Source organism: Cervus canadensis, chromosome 22, assembly GCF_019320065.1.
Source record: "Cervus canadensis isolate Bull #8, Minnesota chromosome 22, ASM1932006v1, whole genome shotgun sequence".
Classification (NCBI taxonomy): domain Eukaryota; kingdom Metazoa; phylum Chordata; class Mammalia; order Artiodactyla; family Cervidae; genus Cervus; species Cervus canadensis.
In genome coordinates this window covers 33,709,816-33,729,049 of record NC_057407.1, presented here as the reverse complement: position 1 = coordinate 33,729,049, position 19,234 = coordinate 33,709,816, and the positions used below count along the sequence as shown (strand labels likewise).

Genomic DNA, 19,234 nt, shown 5'->3' with positions numbered 1-19,234 from the left:
GAACAAAAGTGATTTCCTTCACTTTCAGGAACTTTTAGAACTCCTGGTCATCAAAGCTTGATAGCTGCCCTCTACCTTTGATCCTCTATATTTTTCCAGATCCTTCCAAAAATGTCTCTCTCCTCCAGGTTAATCAATCGAATTCTGTTTCTTGTAACCGAAGAACTTCAATACAGTTATAAACTCAGGGTTGTTAAATTAGAAAAAGAATAGCTGGCATTTTTAGAACAGGAACGCTACAACTATCCTGCATTTATGCTCTGAGTTTCATTCTTCAACAAATCCAACTCTAAGTTAGTAAACTGTCTTTCAAATGATAGTTTTCTTAATTTCTAGCTGAGGATTTTTTTTTTAAATACTAACTTCGATCACATAATAAAGCTGTGTACCAAATTAGAAGATTTTATAAAATTCTAAGAAGGAAAAATTGGGGGAAAATTAATTAGCACATGATGAGCACTTTATAGAATGGGCTAGTAGCTGGTGGTGTCCATCAAATCGTCCCATTATCTCAATTTTTCTAGAAGCAGGGCAGGATGGTACTTCACTGCCCTCTGTGTTAGGCAGTGCCGTATGATCTGCTTCGGCCAAAGAAAAGTCAGCAGGGGTGACGTGTCACTTTAGAGCTGGTGCTCCACGCGCCATACTCCAGTTCCACTGCTGTGGTCACCCGGCATCCTCACCTACCAGCTGTGCTCCTCACTGACCAAGACGGCCAGAGCCATCTCTGGTGCACACAGGGATGGGGACACACAACGTGAGAAAGAAAAATATCTGGAGTTGTTTTCACTAGCAGCATAACTCAGATTGCCCTGACTCTAACAATAACTGTTTCCCGACCTAGGATGCTCCAGTTACAAAAACAAATAAGAAGAAAACTAAAAGACCAAATGTGGCATTACCTTACAGACCAGGCAACGGGATAGCAAAGAAACTATTACCAGAAGCTGGAAAGATGAGAATTCACGTATGTTACTGTCCCCTGGAATAATCTTCCTGATAAACACGTAGTTTTGAGGAAAGGTGATGAAAACTATTAACTACTCTAAACTAGATGCCAGGTGAGATAGTGCAGGGGGTGGTGTTACCTGTCTTTTTAGAGCAGCCGCAAAACATGAGGGAATGAGTTTTGAATAAGGCATGTCTTCAGTGTTTTTCCTTATAAAATTGAACAAGTAATATGTCTTTCAAAAGCATTTTAAACCGTTGCCATAGATCTTCAAGGACCCTTGCCTTGTGGGATTTGAGGCACAGTTTTCTAGTTTGTAAAATTTTTTAAAGTTTTCTTACTCCCTCCTTTCACCCTTTAATGTTCCTTTTCCTAGAAAGTATCTGAAGTCATTTACCAAAAAATATCAAAGTATAAAGAGTATTTCCTAAATAGAGGAAAGAAAAATAAGTATAGAGCCGAGGAGAGCTTACCATGAGGTTCAGAGGTACATCAGTTAATGTGTGTGTGTGTGCGCACGCACATGTGCGTGCTTAGCCTCTGAATCGTGTCTGATTCTTTTGCAACACCCATGGACTGTAGCTCGCCAGGCTCCTCTGTCCATGGAATTTTCCAGGCGAGAATACAGGAATGGGTTGTCATTTCCTTCTCCAGGGGATCCTTCCAACCTGGGGACTGAACCCACATCTCCTGCATTGGCAGGCAGATTCTTTACCATCTGAGCAAGCTGGGAAGCCCCCATAAGTTAATGCAGGATAGCTAATGAGAATATTCCATATCTTTGTTTATAATGATGGATCCAGGGCAGGGGCCAGTCACAGCCAACGAGTCTGCTCTGTAATATGGATCCTGTTCTTGTGTGCTAATGATCATATATGCTTGGAAGCTGCCAGAGCCCCTGACTGAAAACAGCAGCGTCCTCAACAAGAACAGGTAAGTAAAGAAGAGGGTGATGGAAAGGTGGAGATGCACAGTGACAGCGAGAGAGTGAGAAGGATAACACCCCCTCAAGAGGCACTTAGCTCCTACCAGATTTCTTCTGTTTCTCCCATTTTGGCACACTTGTATAAGTTTGGTCCAGGGGTTAAGAGTGACAATCTTTTTCATCCTTTAAAGGCTGTCTTAACCTTCTTCGGATGAACTCTTAGCAGAGCTCATCTTAGGAATAATTGCTCTCTTTTTTGCTCCTATTCTCTTTAATTAATTACAATCATTTGCATAGATAATCCCCCCCACACACAGACTAGGTTCATCTTGAGGACATGGTTTGTGACTTAATCACCTTTGTAGGTACACAAAATACATGTTTATGGGTATACACTGAATACAACCTGAGTTTACCATGGCTACGGTGAGGAGTGACTATGAGATATTTTACCTGTTTTATATAGATAATCTCTAAATAACAATATTGTCATTTGCATAACACCTTTCAAGGAAAGTGTCCTAGCACACAGAGTCTACCTAGATAGCAACCAAATGTCTGTGTGAGGAGGTGTGAGGTGTAACTGCTATCAATCACTTGTATCACTATTCTTTATAGGGGTGTTAAAATGTAGTCCTGTAAGCTTTAAGGAGAAATGAAAATATAAAAAAAGCAAGTTTATTTAACGTGATGGATATATGCTTTGATACATTTTTAAATGGAGTGTAATGTTTACCTATATTCTCCAAAGGTTTCATCTTTTGCTGACTGAACTTCAGGGTCTGGATGAAGATCCTCCTTTTCTTTCACTAAAAAGAAAAACAAAACACAAACAGGTGGAGGATAATACGAGTCATTTTTAAAGACCTAGATCTTCAAAGCACTGTTAATAAGTCGAGTGTTTTGTGTTTGTACCCATTCACTCATGTTTTACCTCTTTGTTATCAGAGTCACAGCCTGGTGCAGTTACATATGAATTTAGTATTATGTGGGCAACGTGTCTCAATGAAAGAGTCAAACCTAGTTAGTCTCTTAATGAAAACCAAATTATGTACATTTTACTATGCTAAACTTTTTGAAAATGCCATTGGCTGGTATCAGATCTATGTTGTTAAACTAAAGAACTAAAAAGTCGATCATTTGATTGTTCTCTTCTTACTCCAAACTGCCTCAATAATCTATTCAAGTCTATAATACCATAGGTTAAATTAGATTTATTCTAAACAGTGGGAGATAGAAGACAAAGATTGTTGCCTCACTGTGCTCAGAAAACTCGAACTAAAATCCCTTGTCATGTCACCTTTTACTACTTACTTGCAGAGAGATGAGAATTTCTCTTGGTTTTCCTACAGTGTGAAATGCTGACTTGTGTTTAAGAGCACAATTTGAAGAAACTCCTTCAGAATCTGGATAAGGTAACACTTCACAAAGGACAGTTTGTTGCATATATTCAAAGGGAAATGCTATGTCTCTTTACAGTTTTCAGTTACTTACCTAGACTATCCATTAGTCATTGAAACTCTAATTCATAAGAATTCAGTCTTCACAAGAAAAGAGGTATAGTTACATAAGCATTCTATGTAATGTTACAACAATTTAGTAATTATTCTCTGGTTTGATTGTTCAATATACCTAATGGGCTCCCCAAAACATATACTAGATGAATCAGAAGCCAGTAAAGAGTTTCATACTGATCTGATCAACAACAAACAAATAGCACTGGGATGTAAATCTTTCCCCCCTCTATAAAAGCATCATGAATACTCAGAAAAAATAATAGTAACAACAAAATATGTATATATCTAAAAAGATAAAATACATTTGAAAACTGAATGAAGTTAAAGCCAGCTATTACTAGGATGATTTTTATTTATACTTTATGTACCATTAATTCAAGAGGTATTATACCTGATATATATCAGAGGAATAAGGGATGAATTCCCAGAAATGGTTAAGTTAACACAGTTGACTAGTGAAGCCACTACTATTAGAATGTACTAGTGCAAAATATCTCTGGGTCATGAATTTGTAGAGAGGCATACTATTAAAATATATGTGTGTGATTTAGTAAGTCTCCCTAACATCTGTGATATTTTACAGATAGAAAATAGAAGCATGGAAGTATTATATGCCTCACTAAAGCTTATTTTATATACTAGAAATGAATACTTCATTTAAAAAAGATGAAATACTTTCATTCATAAAACAAGTAACTACCTAGAAATAATTTTCTTGACCATACATATACCCTTTGGTTAGTTAATAGAAAAAATTTCTTTTCCTTTCAGTACACTATATAACTAATGTATATATAGTATATATACATTATACTATCATTATACTATAGTATATATCTATAGTATATATATCATTATATAGTATATCATATAGTATATATACTATAGTATATCTACCATTATACTATCATTATATATATAGTATAACTAATGTACTAATATAAATAGACTTTAATGTGTAATTAAAACAATTGAAGATGTCTCTTACGAAGGTCTAGAAATTAAATGTAAAATGTGAAAGTGTAAATTGCTCAGTCGTGTCTGAGTGTTCGCGACCCCATGGACTGTGGCCCGCCAGGCTTCTCGGTCCATGGGATTCTCCAGGCAAGAATACTGGAGTGGGTTGTCATTTCCTTCTCCAGGGGGGTCTTCTCAACCCTGGAATCAAACCCAGGTCTCCTGCATTCCAGGCAGATTCTTTACCGTCTAAGCTACCTGGGATGTCCTAAGCAGGTAAGTAGAATTTACTTAGCAAAATTTAAAGTCACAGTAAGAAGCAACTTTACCTGAGTACTTCCCACCTCTGTTCCTCTTCACGAAGCAAACAGTTAACAATATTAGTGTGAGCAGAGCAACTGCACACATCAGCCCGATAAACCAGCCTTGAGTGGAGATGTCCTCGTATAGACCAGCATATTCTGTTGCACAAAGAGAAGGCACGCTGAGTACGGGAAACAGTCTTTGAAACTAAGCCCCTCTTGGGAACATTAAACATCATTTTTAAACATACAAAATAGCATCCCTTTTGTCCTTGGAGTGGCCCTAGAGGGTATGTGATTTGCAGTACAGTTCATCAGGAGAATCCTGATAAATTGTTAATTCATTGCATTTGATTCTGAGGATGAAAACCAAAGAGAAACAGTGTAGACAGATCAAGATAAGCAGAGTAGCAGCAACAAGCAAGCAAAAGCACACGCTGCCTTGGTTACATGCAGATTGCCAAGGAGACTCTGGGGGTTTGCTTTTGGTTTTTGTTATTAATACATGTTAATTAGCTGCAGACATTTTACCAGAGTAGTTGCCTAAAAAACAATTAAGAGGTAAGTCTGGACGTTGGTGAGATATTTTTCCTGTCGATAATTTTAAAACGCTGTGCCAACACAAATTTAAACTATGGTTTTCACAGCCAATGTACTTTGTATTTTCAGCACAGGAAGTATGTAAAAGTAAACCATCTGCAGAGCACCGATGAAGTGTCTAAACCGGCTCCGAACAGGATCTATTTCTCACCTGTCCCTCTTGTCTCAATGACATCTTCAAAAATGCTATTGTTAGCAACCCAACTCTTAGTCAAAAGGCGGACTACATGTTCAGCTCCCGGCTCAAATGCCTCTACTGGGTGAATCTTTTGAGTAAGATTTACTCCTTCTGATATCTTCCCGACACTTTTACCTAAGAAACGTACACAGTTAATTCATATGAATTGTAATCACTGAAAAGCAGGACATGAAAAGTAAAGTACTGTTATTTGAGATGAATAAGAGAGCCATTTGTAGCATTTTTTTTCTCAGTTCTGAATTATCAGAAGATGAAGAAAATGAACATTTCAAGATTTTCTTTTTTAATATGCTGAAATGGAGTAAATGAACTTAATTCATGTCCTTTAAAAATGATACACTTGTTGATGAAGTGATGCTATAAATTTGCGTGGTCATATGAATGGTTTAAAACCAAACACAGACTTCAAAAAATTATACAATGTCATTTTGTGCAATTTGGACTTTCACAAACCTAGTAGGAACCAGATTTGGAGACTTTGGCTTATAAATGAAAGCATATGGCATTTAAATCTTTACATTACTTCCTTTGCCTTGGTAATTTTCATAAGTATTGATAGAATAGCATAATATGCTCATATACTAAATGTTTGAAATTTCTACAAACTTAAGCTACATCAAAGTACAGGTGTATAGGTTCTTTTAAATGAAACGTATTGAAATTTTTGAAGTGTTTAAGAACTTTACACTTCAAAATAAATATACGTCAATGTATTAATTGTAGAATATTGTAGCAGATAAAAATATGACAAGTATAATTAAAATATACATTTAATTTCTGACATTATAACAAAATATCTACAATAATTTTGCTGTTGATCCATAATGTTGCTAAGAATTAACTTTAATTAACTTTAAAGGCTTTAAGTGAGAATGTGTCACATGTTAAAATTTAGGTACAACTTTTCACCACAGAGTAAAAATTGATTATATATAGTTTCTGATAACATGAAGACATTAAAAATGGCACCGTGAGAAAAATAAGACCAGTTATATTAGTTGAAGAAAACCTTCCAGACTGAACACTATTGAAACAAAACACAATTAATTTTGCCTTTGAAAAACAGAAATTTAGTGTTCCGTTAAGTAGCACAAGCTTTTGAAAAATAGAGCAAAGTAAGTATTTTAATCCAACCAGTAAAGACATAAAAAAGAATATTTCTGATTAACTCAATTTTTTCCCCCTTTTAGATTATGGAATGCAAGCCACCTGAAAATCAGAGTGACAACCAGAAAATTATGGGGAAAAAATGCTTGTGTATCAAATCCCATTCTCTGATTTAATGCCAGATGACCTTAAAATGTGCCATCCAGGCAGAGCAAAGAAAAGAAAGACACACAGAAACAGATTCCAATTTGCACAAAAGTTAACATTTTTAGAGTATTTAGTGATAGCAAGATGGATATTCTCAATAGAAATATACATTTTTTTTTTTCTTTTTCAAAGATCATGCTGAAATCAAGTGGAAAAGACAGTTTTTTCTGTAAATATGGCAATATAGGCCTATAGAAGAGAATTCAGTGTCAACAGGGTAAGGGGACAGTAGCTGACATTGCAGAATCCTGAAAAAGAGCACAAACATACTAGTAAGAAACACTTTCAAATCATGACATGAGAATGAAGAAATAGGCTGTCAGACGCTCAAGCACATTAGTTATACATTGAATTTGCAGAAGAGAGTAGCATCATTTGTATAGTCACATAAACAGCATTTTCCACCCTCTGAAAACAACTTATCAATGCAACCAGCCCAAATTTGCCAATATTTTCATATATACGAGAATGCATGACTATTAAGGTAATTTTGTGATTTTTTTTTCTTACATGCTGCTAATCGCCAGAAATGGGACTAGCATTTCTGATATATATTATAGTGTTGGTCCTTAAATAAAAGTAACCCTCCCCAGGCCTTAAACTCTGTTTTAGAAAATACTACAGTTGCATATTTAGATTACCACTATTCTGCCTTATTTTCTTGCTGGCAGACACTTGTTAACCATTTGAACTCTTGACAAATAAAAACCTTTTAGTTACTAGAGTGTTTTCAACCACCATCTTTAAGCCTACCACTTAAAAGTAGGTAAATAAGTTCTTCAGTTCACTTGGTGTCCAATTCATCCTTGGGAACAATTTCAAGTTTTGAGAGAAACTATTTTGGGTATGTATGTGTGTGTGTGTGTATACATATGTACATATACACATTTCCCCATATAAGAAAGTACTGAGTATATAGGAACTCTTAGGAAAACATAAGCTCTTCAGTATTTACATTGAGTAGTAACAAAATGAGAGGAAGAAACAAACTGGCAAAGGTCACAGCAAAACCAGTCACACAAATACATTCATTTCATAGTGATTCATGAACTTAAGTACACTGCAATATATGTCCTATGTAAATGATAGTTCAAGTTTCTTCATTACTATTTTTGCCTTTTTCCCATGGATTCTACCTTTCATTTAATCTAAAATTTGGTAAAGCATCCAGAACAGTGGATGCATAGTACATGATACATAAATGACTTGTTTATATTTCCCTTCCTGCTCTGTCCCATTTCCTTTGGCCTGTCTCCAGTACCCCTCTAGGTCTCATCAACTTGAACTCTATGCAAGGCCCTCTTTTTTTAAGCTTAAAAGTGTGTATATCCTTTCCCCCAATCCACTTCCCTTTCTTGTTTTACCTTCTTATTTTCTCTCCTAATGCCCCGTTGATAACATAGAAAGCTTAGTAAAAATACTTCTAAAATCATAATTGGAGATATAATTTTGGAAGGGAAATGGCCTGAGTTGGAAAAAAAAAAATAGAAAAGTGAAATTGAATTAGGCAAACTATACAAATGAAACCATAAAGTTATGAGCCATTTTCATGCTAATTACTTGGCATCATCCAGTAGACAGTAAAATAAAATTGATATACGAATCATTGTATAGATGAGTCATGACATGGAGGTGAAATGTGTTAGATCAGTGTTGCAAAATGTCTACCAGTGCAAGAGGGAAACATTTTTCTGGGTGGAAACATTTCCAAAAGAAAAATACCTGCTCTACTAACCTTATGATTTACTTTGTGACCTTATAGCCCCCTAGTTTAATTAAAATTATAGTTCCTGACCTTGTATACACTGAAGCTATAGTTTGATTACTATTGTGCAGAAATCTATAAATTGAGTCAATGTGAACTTTAGAAACAAGAAAAATAAATTCTGTACATCAGTGGAAAACAGAAGGTCAGAGAGATTGAGAGCACAATCATTTCTGATTTATAGTGACTACCATGGCACCTTCCTTTCAGAGCAGTTTAAAACGCAGCATGTATAAACCTCCTGTACTTACTGGCTTCTCCTAATGTAGCCGTCTCCTCAGTGACTGGCTTCCCACAGCCCTTTGACGTGCAAGCCCTCAGGTAGAATTTGTACTTGGTGGTTGCACTGAGGTTCAAGAGACGCCAGCTGGGCTTTGATGGAGTTGTAATGTTGATATCATTTAGCTCTCCAATTTCATCAGTGTCATTGACTGAAGAAAGAAACATGCATATCAACATCTCAGATTTTGTAGTCTTAACAATTCAAGTTACGTTATGCCTATTTCTGCTTCTATTTATGCTTGTGGCCTGCCGTCTTAATTATTCATAGTTGTCAACTCAATTCTATGAGGTAGATACAATTATTATGACATATTATCCATGGGTAATTTAAGATCTGGCAAGAATAAACACACTGCCTAGATCTAGAGCCACTAACTGGCAAACGAGGATTTGAATCTAAACCACAGCCTTTTAACTCCAAAGCCCATGCTCTTAATCACTATGCTACACCGGACAACCATTCCAGCTTTACCATACCTATTAACAATGATGAGCTTCCCCCCACTGATATATTTTCATTGTATCCTTGACAGGTGTGTGTGTGTGTGTGTTAGTTGCTTAGTCATGTCCAACTGTTTGTGACCCCGTGAAGTTTAGCCCGCCAGACTACTCTGCCCATGGGATGTCCCAGGCAAGAATACTGGAGTGGGTTGCTGCCATTTCCTTCTTCAGAGGATCTTCCCGACTCAGGGATAGAACCCAGATCTCCTACATTGCAGGCAGATTCTCTACCATCTGAGCTAAGTACTTTTTAAAGTTTTATTGTAAAAATTTGAACAGTGATTTACTGGAGTCTTCTATAGTTTCTGGTTTAATATGTAGCACTGAACAAGTACTGATATAAAGACTCAAGAAACTGATATATTAATGTATTTTAAAATGTCTACTGTATACTTAGCACTATGTAAAGTGCTGTATGGAAAAATAAGATTTAGATAGTGCCTTTCAAAGAACCTGCAGCACAAGCAAGATCTTGATATTCAAGCAAGATCACAAAGTGCTATAATAAGACTACCAACAGAATAATCCGAGATGAAATGGTATGTTCAAGATTGCACAACCATTAGTGGTAAGAAAAGGGCTAGAATAAACACTCTTCAAACTTGGTCCAAGAGACCATAAAAAAATATTTACTCTTTAACTTAAAAATGCCTTCATTGTAGATACAATGCAATCAGATAAATGGAAATGAAAAATTACAAATCCAAACATAAGGAAAGAAGTAAAATAATCACTCTTGGTAGGTTACTTGAGAGCACTCCTGTAAATACCACCAAGTCAATTGAAAAACTACCACAATCAATGTAAGAATTCAGCAAAGTACATAGAGAGCTCTCAGATACACACTTAACAACTATTTAGAACAGATAGCCACAAAAATAGATAAGCCATCTAAGAATATTTCAATCACTTAATAGATAGCTAAATAAGTATAGATATAAGTCTAGAGATCTCTTCAAGAAAATTAGAGATACCAACGGAACATTTCATGCCAAGATGGGTGCAATAAAGGACAGAAATGGTATGGATCTAACAGAAGCAGAAGATATTAAGAATAGGTGGCAAGAATACACAGAAGAGCTATACAAAAAATATCTTCACAATATATATCTTCACAAATATAATTGCAATGGTGTGCTCACTCACCTAGAGCCAGACATCCTGGAATGCGAAGTCAAGTGGGCCTTAGGAAGCATCACTATGAACAAAGCTAGTGGAGGTGATGGAATTCCTGTTGAGCTATTTCAAATCCTAAAAGATGATGCTGTGAAAATGCTGCACTCAATATGCCAGCAACTTTGGAAAATTCAGTAGTGGGCCCAGGACTGGAAAAGGTCAGTTTTCATTCCAATCCAAAGACTACCAAAGAATGCTCAAACTACCACACAATTGCACTCATCTCACATGCTAATTACGTAATGCTTAAAATTCTCCAAGCCAGACTTCAACAGTATGTGAACTGTGAACTTCCAGATGTTCAAGCTGGGTTTAGAAAAGGCAGACAAATCAGAGATCAAATTGCCAACATCCATAGGATCATCGAAAAAGCAAGAGAGTTCCAGAAAAATATCTACTTCTCCTTTATTGACTATGCCAAAGCCTTTGACTGTATGGACCACAACAAACTGTGGAAAATTCTGAAAGAGATGGGAATACCAGACCACCTGACCTGCCCATTGAGGAATCTGTATGCAGCTCAGAAAGCAAGTTAGAACTGACATGGAACAACAGACTGGTTCCAAATCAGGAAAGGAGTATGTCAAGGCTATATATTGTCACCCTGCTTATTTAACTTATTTGCAGAGTACATCATGAGAAATGCTGGGCTGGATGAAGCACAAACTGGAATCAAGATTGCCGGGAGTAATATCAATAACCTCAGATATGCAGATGACACCACCCTTATAGCAGAAAGTGAAGAGAAACTAAAAAGCCTCTTGATGAAAATGAGAGAGTAGAGGGAAATGTTGGCTTAAAGCTCAACATTTAGAAAACTAAGATCATGGCATCTGGTCCCATCACTTCATGGCAAATAGATGGGGAAACAGTGAAAACAGTGACAGACTTTATTTTTTTGGCTCCAAAATCACTGCAGATGGTGACTGAAGTCATGAAATTAAAAGACACCTGCTCCCTGGGAAAAAAAAGCTATGACCAACCTAGACTGCATATTAAAAAGCAGAGACATCACTTTGCCAACAAAGGTCCATCTAGTCAAGGCTATGTTTTATCTAGTAGTCCTGTATGGATGTGAGAGTAAGACTATAAAGAAAGCTGAGCACCAAAGAATTGATGCTTTTGAACTTTGGTGTTGGAGAAGACTCCTAAGATTCCCTTGGACTGCAAGAAGATCCAACCAGTCCATCCTAAAGGAGATCAGTCCTGGGTGTTCATTGGAATGACTGATGCTGAAGCTGAAACTCCAATACTTTGGCCACCTGATGCAAAGAGCTGACTCATTGGAAAAGACCCTGACGATGGGAAATATTGAAGGCGGGAAGAGAAGGGGATGACAGAGGATGAGATGGCTGGATGGTATCGCCGATTCAATGGACATGAGTTTGAGTAAACTCCGGGAGTTGGTGATGGACAGGGAGGTCTGGCATGCTGCAGTACATCAGGTTGCAAAGAGTTGGATGCAACTGAACTGAAGTAAGTATAAAGTCGTTATTTTATTAAAAGTCTCCATATCAAGTAGTACAGTAACCACAGCTATTGTTAATATTTCAGCTTTTTCTCTATATATTCTATGCACTTGTTTTTAAAATAAGTTTAGATATTATATACAGTTCAACATGAAGGTAGGAATTTAATATTCAGGTTTTCTATTATTAGAATTAAGATAAGATCTATCTTTAACAAATAAAGTTGACATTGAATAGTTCTCAAATGTTTCTTCAGTGCTTCCTACATGTTTGAAATCCAGTTCATGGAATTAAGAGACTTAAAGTCTTCCCTGGCAGCTTAGCTGGTAAAGAATCTGCCTGCAATATGGGAGACCAGGGTTTGATCCCTGGGTTGGGGAGATCCCATGGTGAAGGAAATAGCTACTCACTCCTTATTCTGACCTGGAGAATTCCATGGACCATTCCATGGGGTTGCAAAGAATCAGACAACATGACTGAGCAACTTTCACTTTCAAGAGCTCAGCATCTGGAATGGCTGAGCTGGGTTTCAATCTTTTCGTAACACTTGTTTTACTGCATGGCTCTTTGTAAGTGAATCCTATATACTTCTCATCCATAAAGTAGTGATGGTACATACCTCATAAACTTCCTGTTTTCATGAAAAATGAAGGGAGAGTACTTAATTTTTACTGATCCTGCTAACTAGCCAATACTCAAAAATGCCAAACCGCTGCCTCTATTAGGGTTATGCCTGTGCCTGTTTAATCGTAGGTCCTCAAAGCAGAACAGAAGCTCAAGCTGATACCTGACCCGAACTGCTGCAAGCCTGGAAGGGATTCATGGTAGTTCAGGGTTATGATCCAGTTGACCTATGCAAGCAGTGTAGACTGGGCTTCCATAGACCTGCTGTTTCTGCTGTTTAGGAATTCATGCCTTCGAAGTTTAACATTGTCCTATGAGCTCAGTCCCCTAATCTCCATGTTGAGCTGATACTTAGATTTGAAGACTGTAACAGGTGGGATGTGCTATGATTGAAATAATCCGCTTTCATCTAAACATGTTGTTTTTAACTTCATGGCACAGCAGCACATGGGGAGAGCCTGTAGGTGGTCCAAATGTGACGTGCTAGCAGTGGGCTACAGGAGGGGGATTCCACAAACACAACTATATGCAGAGTTGAGACCAGAAACATGCCTCAGAGACAGAAGAGGCAGGGTAGGGTAGAAGTTACTGTGCTCTGAATCTCCACTACATCATTTCTTTTTCTGTTTACAATTTTTACATTTAATTTACCTAAACTAAAAATAGAAACAAACTATTCACCCATTTCTCCTACCCCTCCCCAACTTCCAAGTCTGGGGCCACCCACCACCACCACCAACCTATTCTCTATCCACTATATCATTTACTGACTTTTTTCTTTGCATATTTCCTAATTCTCACCGTATCTTAGATAGATGGGTGTGTGCGTGCTCGATCGTTTCTGACACTTTATGATCCTATGGACTAAAGCCCGCCATGCTCCTCTGTCCATAGGATTCTCCAGGCAATAATACTAGAGTGGGTTGCCAATTCCTTCTCCAGGGGATCTACCCAACCCAGGGATCAAACTCATGTCTCCTACGTCTCCTGCATTATCACTGAGCCACCTGGGAATACCTATACACATGTTAAAATGCATATTTTCTGGTATCTATTAACTTACTACTTTTTTCCCCTCAAAACAAGAATTGGCAAACCTTTCTATTAAGGACTAGATTGTAAATATGTTAGCCTTCATGGGCTATGTGATCTCTTTTGCAACTACTCAGCTCTGCCACTGCAGCTATAGACAAATATAAGTTAGTGGGCATGGCCATGTTCCAATAAAACTTGTAAGAACAGGCAGCAGGCTCAATTTGATCTGCAAGCCAGTTTACAAACCCCTGTGCTATAAGTAAGTATGCCAGCCTACAAACCATGAATTAGATTCTCAGCATGGGAAACCAAATACTCAACCAAAAAAAAAGAAAGAAACATTAATAGGCGAATCTAATTCAAATATGTACTCACTTATCTGGTACTGCAATAGATATCCAGTTAAATTTCCATTCAATTTCTTGGGTAGCCCCCAGGACAAAGTGGCAGTGTCTTTATCAACTTTGATGACTTTGAGAAAAGTTGGTTGTTCAGGTACTGGAAAACATGAAACCAACAATAGATACTCCAATCAGTCAATTTCTTTAAAAAAATTATAGTTTTTTTTCTTTTTATTAAATTGAAGCGCTAACTCATATGACATCTGTACAACTTAACTTCTAATAAGGAAGGAAATGTTTTGACCATTGGGATTTTGTTATTTTAAATTGTTGTTTCTAAACTAGATATTAATCCTAAACTGTCTTACCTCCTTCTGGTGTTTGAAATATAAAAGGCTCACTCTCTGGACCAGCTCCTTTGGAATTATAGGCTAAGACTGTTAAGTGAAATTCGCTAAAGGCATCCAGAGAAGGAACCATTCCATAGTTTCTTTGTCCTGAAAATCTCAGAATGTTTACTTCTTTGGGATGTGCCCTTCCATCCAACAGGCTTTTTGTCTTCCACCAGTTTACCTGCAATGAGAATAGGAACCCTTTAACATATCACCGACTCAATGGACACGAATGTGAAGGACAGAGAAGCCTGGCGTGCTGTAGTCCATGGGATAGCGAAGAGCTGGACACGACTTAGGGACTGAACCACAGCGCATCACCAGTGGTAGCAGATTTCTCTTTCAGCTTCTGAAATCAGTTCTTATTTGCAGGAAATATATTAATTTGACAATAAGAAGCAGGAAAGCTATGATAAAAACCTGATATCCTTTCAGGTGTCCGTGTACTCTTTCCTTTGGAACTGTTGACCAGGTGACTTTAACTAATGTGCTGTTTATAACATCCACCCCTTGGATCACTGGAGCTGTATCAGGATCTGTTGGGCACATAAGAAGGATTAGCTTTCAAATCATCCAAACACGATTATTAGGATCCTTTTCTAAAGGTGATCCTTCATTTTTTTTTTTTTAATCTGCGGAAAGCACTTTTCTCAAATCAATTTCAAATGGAATGAAGAGAGTTTCTCATTACAGAAGAGTTTCAGGGCCCCAATATTAATAGGTTTCTAGAGAAGAGGAGGGCCTGTACCACACAGAAAAACCCCTGTCCTGATGGATATGGTGTGAGCAATGTAACTGAAAACAGTAGACAATGAAATCGTCCGTGGGCACCTTGCCTTGGAAACATGTTAACTAGACTAATATTATAACTCAAATGACTTGGGAGTTTGATGAACATGAATAACATTAATTGAGCATATTAATGTTCAACATTAATTGAGCATATTCTGTGTGTCAGACACTGTTCTGAGAGCCTATCCTGGACTGGCTCACATAATCCTTACAACAGTCCCATGAAATGGTATTATCATCATCCCCATTCTTCAGGGGAGCTAACTACAGAGAAGTAAACCAAACCCACCACAGTCAAGGCTAATGTATCAATTCCCAGTGAGGAGACCTGAGTAGTGAGGACACAGGTGGCAGGTAAATAAGGAGCTAGTCGTTTCACATTCCTGCCCTTCTTCTCTTCGTGGATCAAAATATTACTTTGGATACTGTAAGAACAATGAGAATAATGCCTACTATCTAGTTATTTGCAATGCAGCGTCTTTCCTTTTTCCAGAAATTTATTTGCAGCAGTTCTTAGGGTATAAATATCTAATAATAAAATCATGTCATTAGTACCTCAAAATTCTGCATGTGAGTGATTCTATATGAAATCTGGGCCTGCACCTCACCTTCCTTAGGAAGGCTCCAGCCTTGAGGCCAGGTGTGGCAGCAGGCAGCTGTTAGGAGGTCCTTGACAAGTAAGGGCACGTCTGATTGGGCACCTGTGTGCACTGATGGTTCCAGGTCTTCGATGTTCATTATGGAAGTAGCATTTTTGGGGGAAACTGAATAAAATTAAACCTTTCAATGTTCTTCCTCACCACCATCCTGACAACTCTCCTGCAGTCAGCTCTAAAGTAGAACCCATGTGTCCAATTTCTTTTTATCTCCCACTGTAAGTACAGCCTCTTTGCATGCAGTACTTGCTCAAAAATGCTCCTCGACAAGGGTGCAGTCTACTTGAGAGAAGCTATTCTAGAAGTGGTGGGGTGTCGGGTGCATCACTTACAGTCTTCTCCAGAATAGAGAATCACTGACTGTGGCTCAGGGCCAGAGCCCAGGTGATTGATGGCTTGGACCTGGACATCGTATGGCGCGTAGACAGCAGGTGTCATCACCCGCAGGGTGTGGTTGGTGACTGTCTCTTCCTCCCACTCCACCGGGGCTCCCTGCGGCTTCCAGGTCACCCTATACTCCAGTCCGGGTCCATTCTGCTCCATGGCTTTCAGAGGCTAAAACAGAAGGTTGGCTTGATCACAGATATGCTGAGTCAGGGGGCAGAGAAGCCACCCTAAGTGGCACAAGAAATGTGGCAATAAAGGGATCATTTTGGGGGAGATCTTTAATCCCCCTCTTTGGTTTGGAAATGCTTGTGAAAAGTTTTGTCATTCTGTTCATTTAAGCTTTAGAGTTTCTCCATCCCCTCCCCAAGTAGAAAGAATCCCACAATTTAGATGTCTGGAGTATGCCCTTGTGGTTAATTCTAACTGTTCATATATGAAAGAACTTACTAAGAAATTTCATAGAGGGTTTTAGCTTTTCTTGACACTTTCTTCCATATTCTATTTCTTTCATTCCTAAAGAACTGGCAGAAATGAAAAGGCCATGGCTATGAGTTCCCTAAGTATAGTGTTGGTCGCTCTTTGCAACCCCAGGGACTGCAGCCCGCCAGGCTCCTCTGTCCATGGAGTTCTCCAGGCAAGAATACCAGACTGGGTTGCCATTTCCTACTCCAGGATCCCTTAATATAAATGGGATTTTTTTCATGGCTTTTCAGTCAAAACTCTTTCCATCTGACTCCATCCATTATCCCCCATCTTCCTTCCAAGAGAAGACAGAGAGCAAGTAAATCTTTTTGGATAATATGTATTTGCATGCACTAGTACCCAGAAGATACAGCTCCTCTTTACGATACAGTAGTTCCCAGCTCCTTGCCCATTCTGTTTCTTTCTCTTTTACCAGAAAGTGCTCCCATCCTCCAGTTTATTTTGCTGTATAGAAATATTTACTGGAGGAATTTCTCAAATAAGAGATTGGTTATTTCCACTCTAGCTTTTAATTAAATACTTTAATTAAAAAACATTAATGTGATTTAAGCCATCTACATAATATCACAAAAATGGGAATATGCATTTAAATGAATTATATACAATACATAAAAATTTGATTTTAGCCATAGATTTATAAGGGTCACTTGTATAACTAATAATTTTGCCTGTATATGCAAGTGGTTCAATAACCATATGTAATGTTTTTATAGAATTTGCAATACTTCTTGACTCAGATTAATTTATCAGTACTTAATAGAGGAATTGGATGGAATAAAATTGAAAGAAGAGTAGTATATCGGCAAAATAATTTCAAGTCTGGTGCTTATTCTAGGGTTAATAGTTAAGTTCTGTAAGAGGAAAAAATATGAAATCAAAAGCTTTCTGAGATTTTCACAGCCATTGTTTATATTTTGCTTTCAAACTTTTGCCCCAAGATATTTCCTACTCTCATATAGATAAACGTACCAGAGGCTGTCACATTGACCAGATAAGTCAGTCAGGTCACAAGCTTTTAGTTCCATTCTACAATCTGGAATTACAATTACCTTCAGTCCCAACTGACAATAAGTATGTACAAATACTATTATTCAGTTTACGCATGTTTTGCTTCGAGAAAAATTGTTGCATTTGATAAAGCTCTCTGAAAAATTTTAAAACACACTGTGCCACCCTAGGTAACACTGTTAAGAAACAATCTTACCTAAATCGCCAGCCTCCTTGGTGCCTAGACTCCCAAAGAAACTGCAGGAATACCTCGTATTTGGCTTTCAGACAGTGAACAACAAAACCTCAACAAATTCACAAATAGATCCCAAACAAAGATAACAAACCGTAGTAGCCAGGGGTGTGGGTGGGGAGCGGGGGAAGATCTCCAGCATTCCTTCCCTCACGCAGCTGCTCGTAAGAAAGGATCTCTATAAAACAGGTTCTTAATTTGGTGTCTAGGCATCTCTAGATGGGGTCTGTGGATGCCCTTCAAAGGATCTGAAAACCCATGGAACTGCTAGTAAAACTTTCTACGTATAATTTCTTAGAACAAAACTGTACTTCTATTGTATTTTCAAAGAGATCTATGAACAAAGCAAGGTTATACTGACTGATCTAGAAACTGGACAGATTTTTTGTACTGCCTAAATTCATTTTAAAGCTGGTGGTTTTCTGATTACAATTGTAGTAGAAATAATAAGTCCTACATCCTTTACAGGGCTTAAACCACTTGGCTGTGATCATATAACCAGGTAATTGAGAAGTTGCTATTTCCCAAACATTAATGAAATGGGTTTTTGTTTGTTTTGATCATTTTCTGGAATCTGTGAGATTAGATATTTGCTATTTTATTGAAGTCCAAATGTAACATAAATACATTTATACTTAAGAATAAAGTATAAACTCATCATTATCTTAGAAAATAATGTTAACTAAAAAGAGTAGTTCCATCATTAAGTTAAAATTTAATGTCACTTTTTAAAAAAGTGAGTCCTTAATATTTGATGTGCCAAATTTATAAACATAATGTATATACAATAAAACGAGTTAAATAAGAAAACTGACATCCATTTTGACTGTAAAAATAAGGTTCACCTATCAATGAATAAATGCACATTCACTAATAAGTTACAAATAAAAGTTGGTATATTATTTTTCTCCACTGAATGTTTCATAATGATATTATTTTATTTCTCCTGTATTTGCCTATTGTCTGTCCCTCCCACTAGATTATACATTCAGGAAAATAAAGACTATTTTTGACTGCCATATATAAACCAAGGACCTGCTAATACTTTTATTCATAGTTAATGCTAAAAAGAAAACATAAACCAAAAGAGAATTAGGGACAATCAGTCTGTTCCTATTTAATCCTTTTGTGAAAGATCAACATTTTCTTCCTTTTTTTTTTTTAAGACAAATTGCTCCTCTCTGATCATTATCTTGTAGATAGGAATTATTTTGTAAGTCAATCTTTGGAGGGGATCTGGTAATCAATTTATTCTGTGTGCTTGTCAGCTTGGGGAAATAGCTGGCATTTAACTCCAGTTTACAAGATAATTCATGCAAAAGAATAAC

The 19,234-nt window shown here is 37.3% G+C and overlaps 1 protein-coding gene across 11 annotated transcripts in view; it reads right to left on the bottom strand.

The window, feature by feature from the left end:
* CHL1 (cell adhesion molecule L1 like) overlaps positions 1-19,234 on the bottom strand; it is a 223,156-nt gene that overhangs the window by 3,899 nt on the left and 200,023 nt on the right. For 10 of the 11 annotated variants that reach the window (XM_043442808.1, XM_043442804.1, XM_043442811.1 and 7 more), the window contains 8 exons: positions 16,129-16,351; positions 14,769-14,884; positions 14,325-14,529; positions 13,991-14,113; positions 8,780-8,959; positions 5,402-5,563; positions 4,678-4,809; positions 2,611-2,683 (listed from right to left, as the gene is read on the bottom strand). In XM_043442808.1, the coding sequence (XP_043298743.1) occupies positions 2,611-2,683; positions 4,678-4,809; positions 5,402-5,563; positions 8,780-8,959; positions 13,991-14,113; positions 14,325-14,529; positions 14,769-14,884; positions 16,129-16,351 (1,214 nt within the window). The remainder of the gene's footprint in view (positions 1-2,610; positions 2,684-4,677; positions 4,810-5,401; positions 5,564-8,779; positions 8,960-13,990; positions 14,114-14,324; positions 14,530-14,768; positions 14,885-16,128; positions 16,352-19,234) is intronic. The other variant, XM_043442813.1, reaches the window with a different exon arrangement.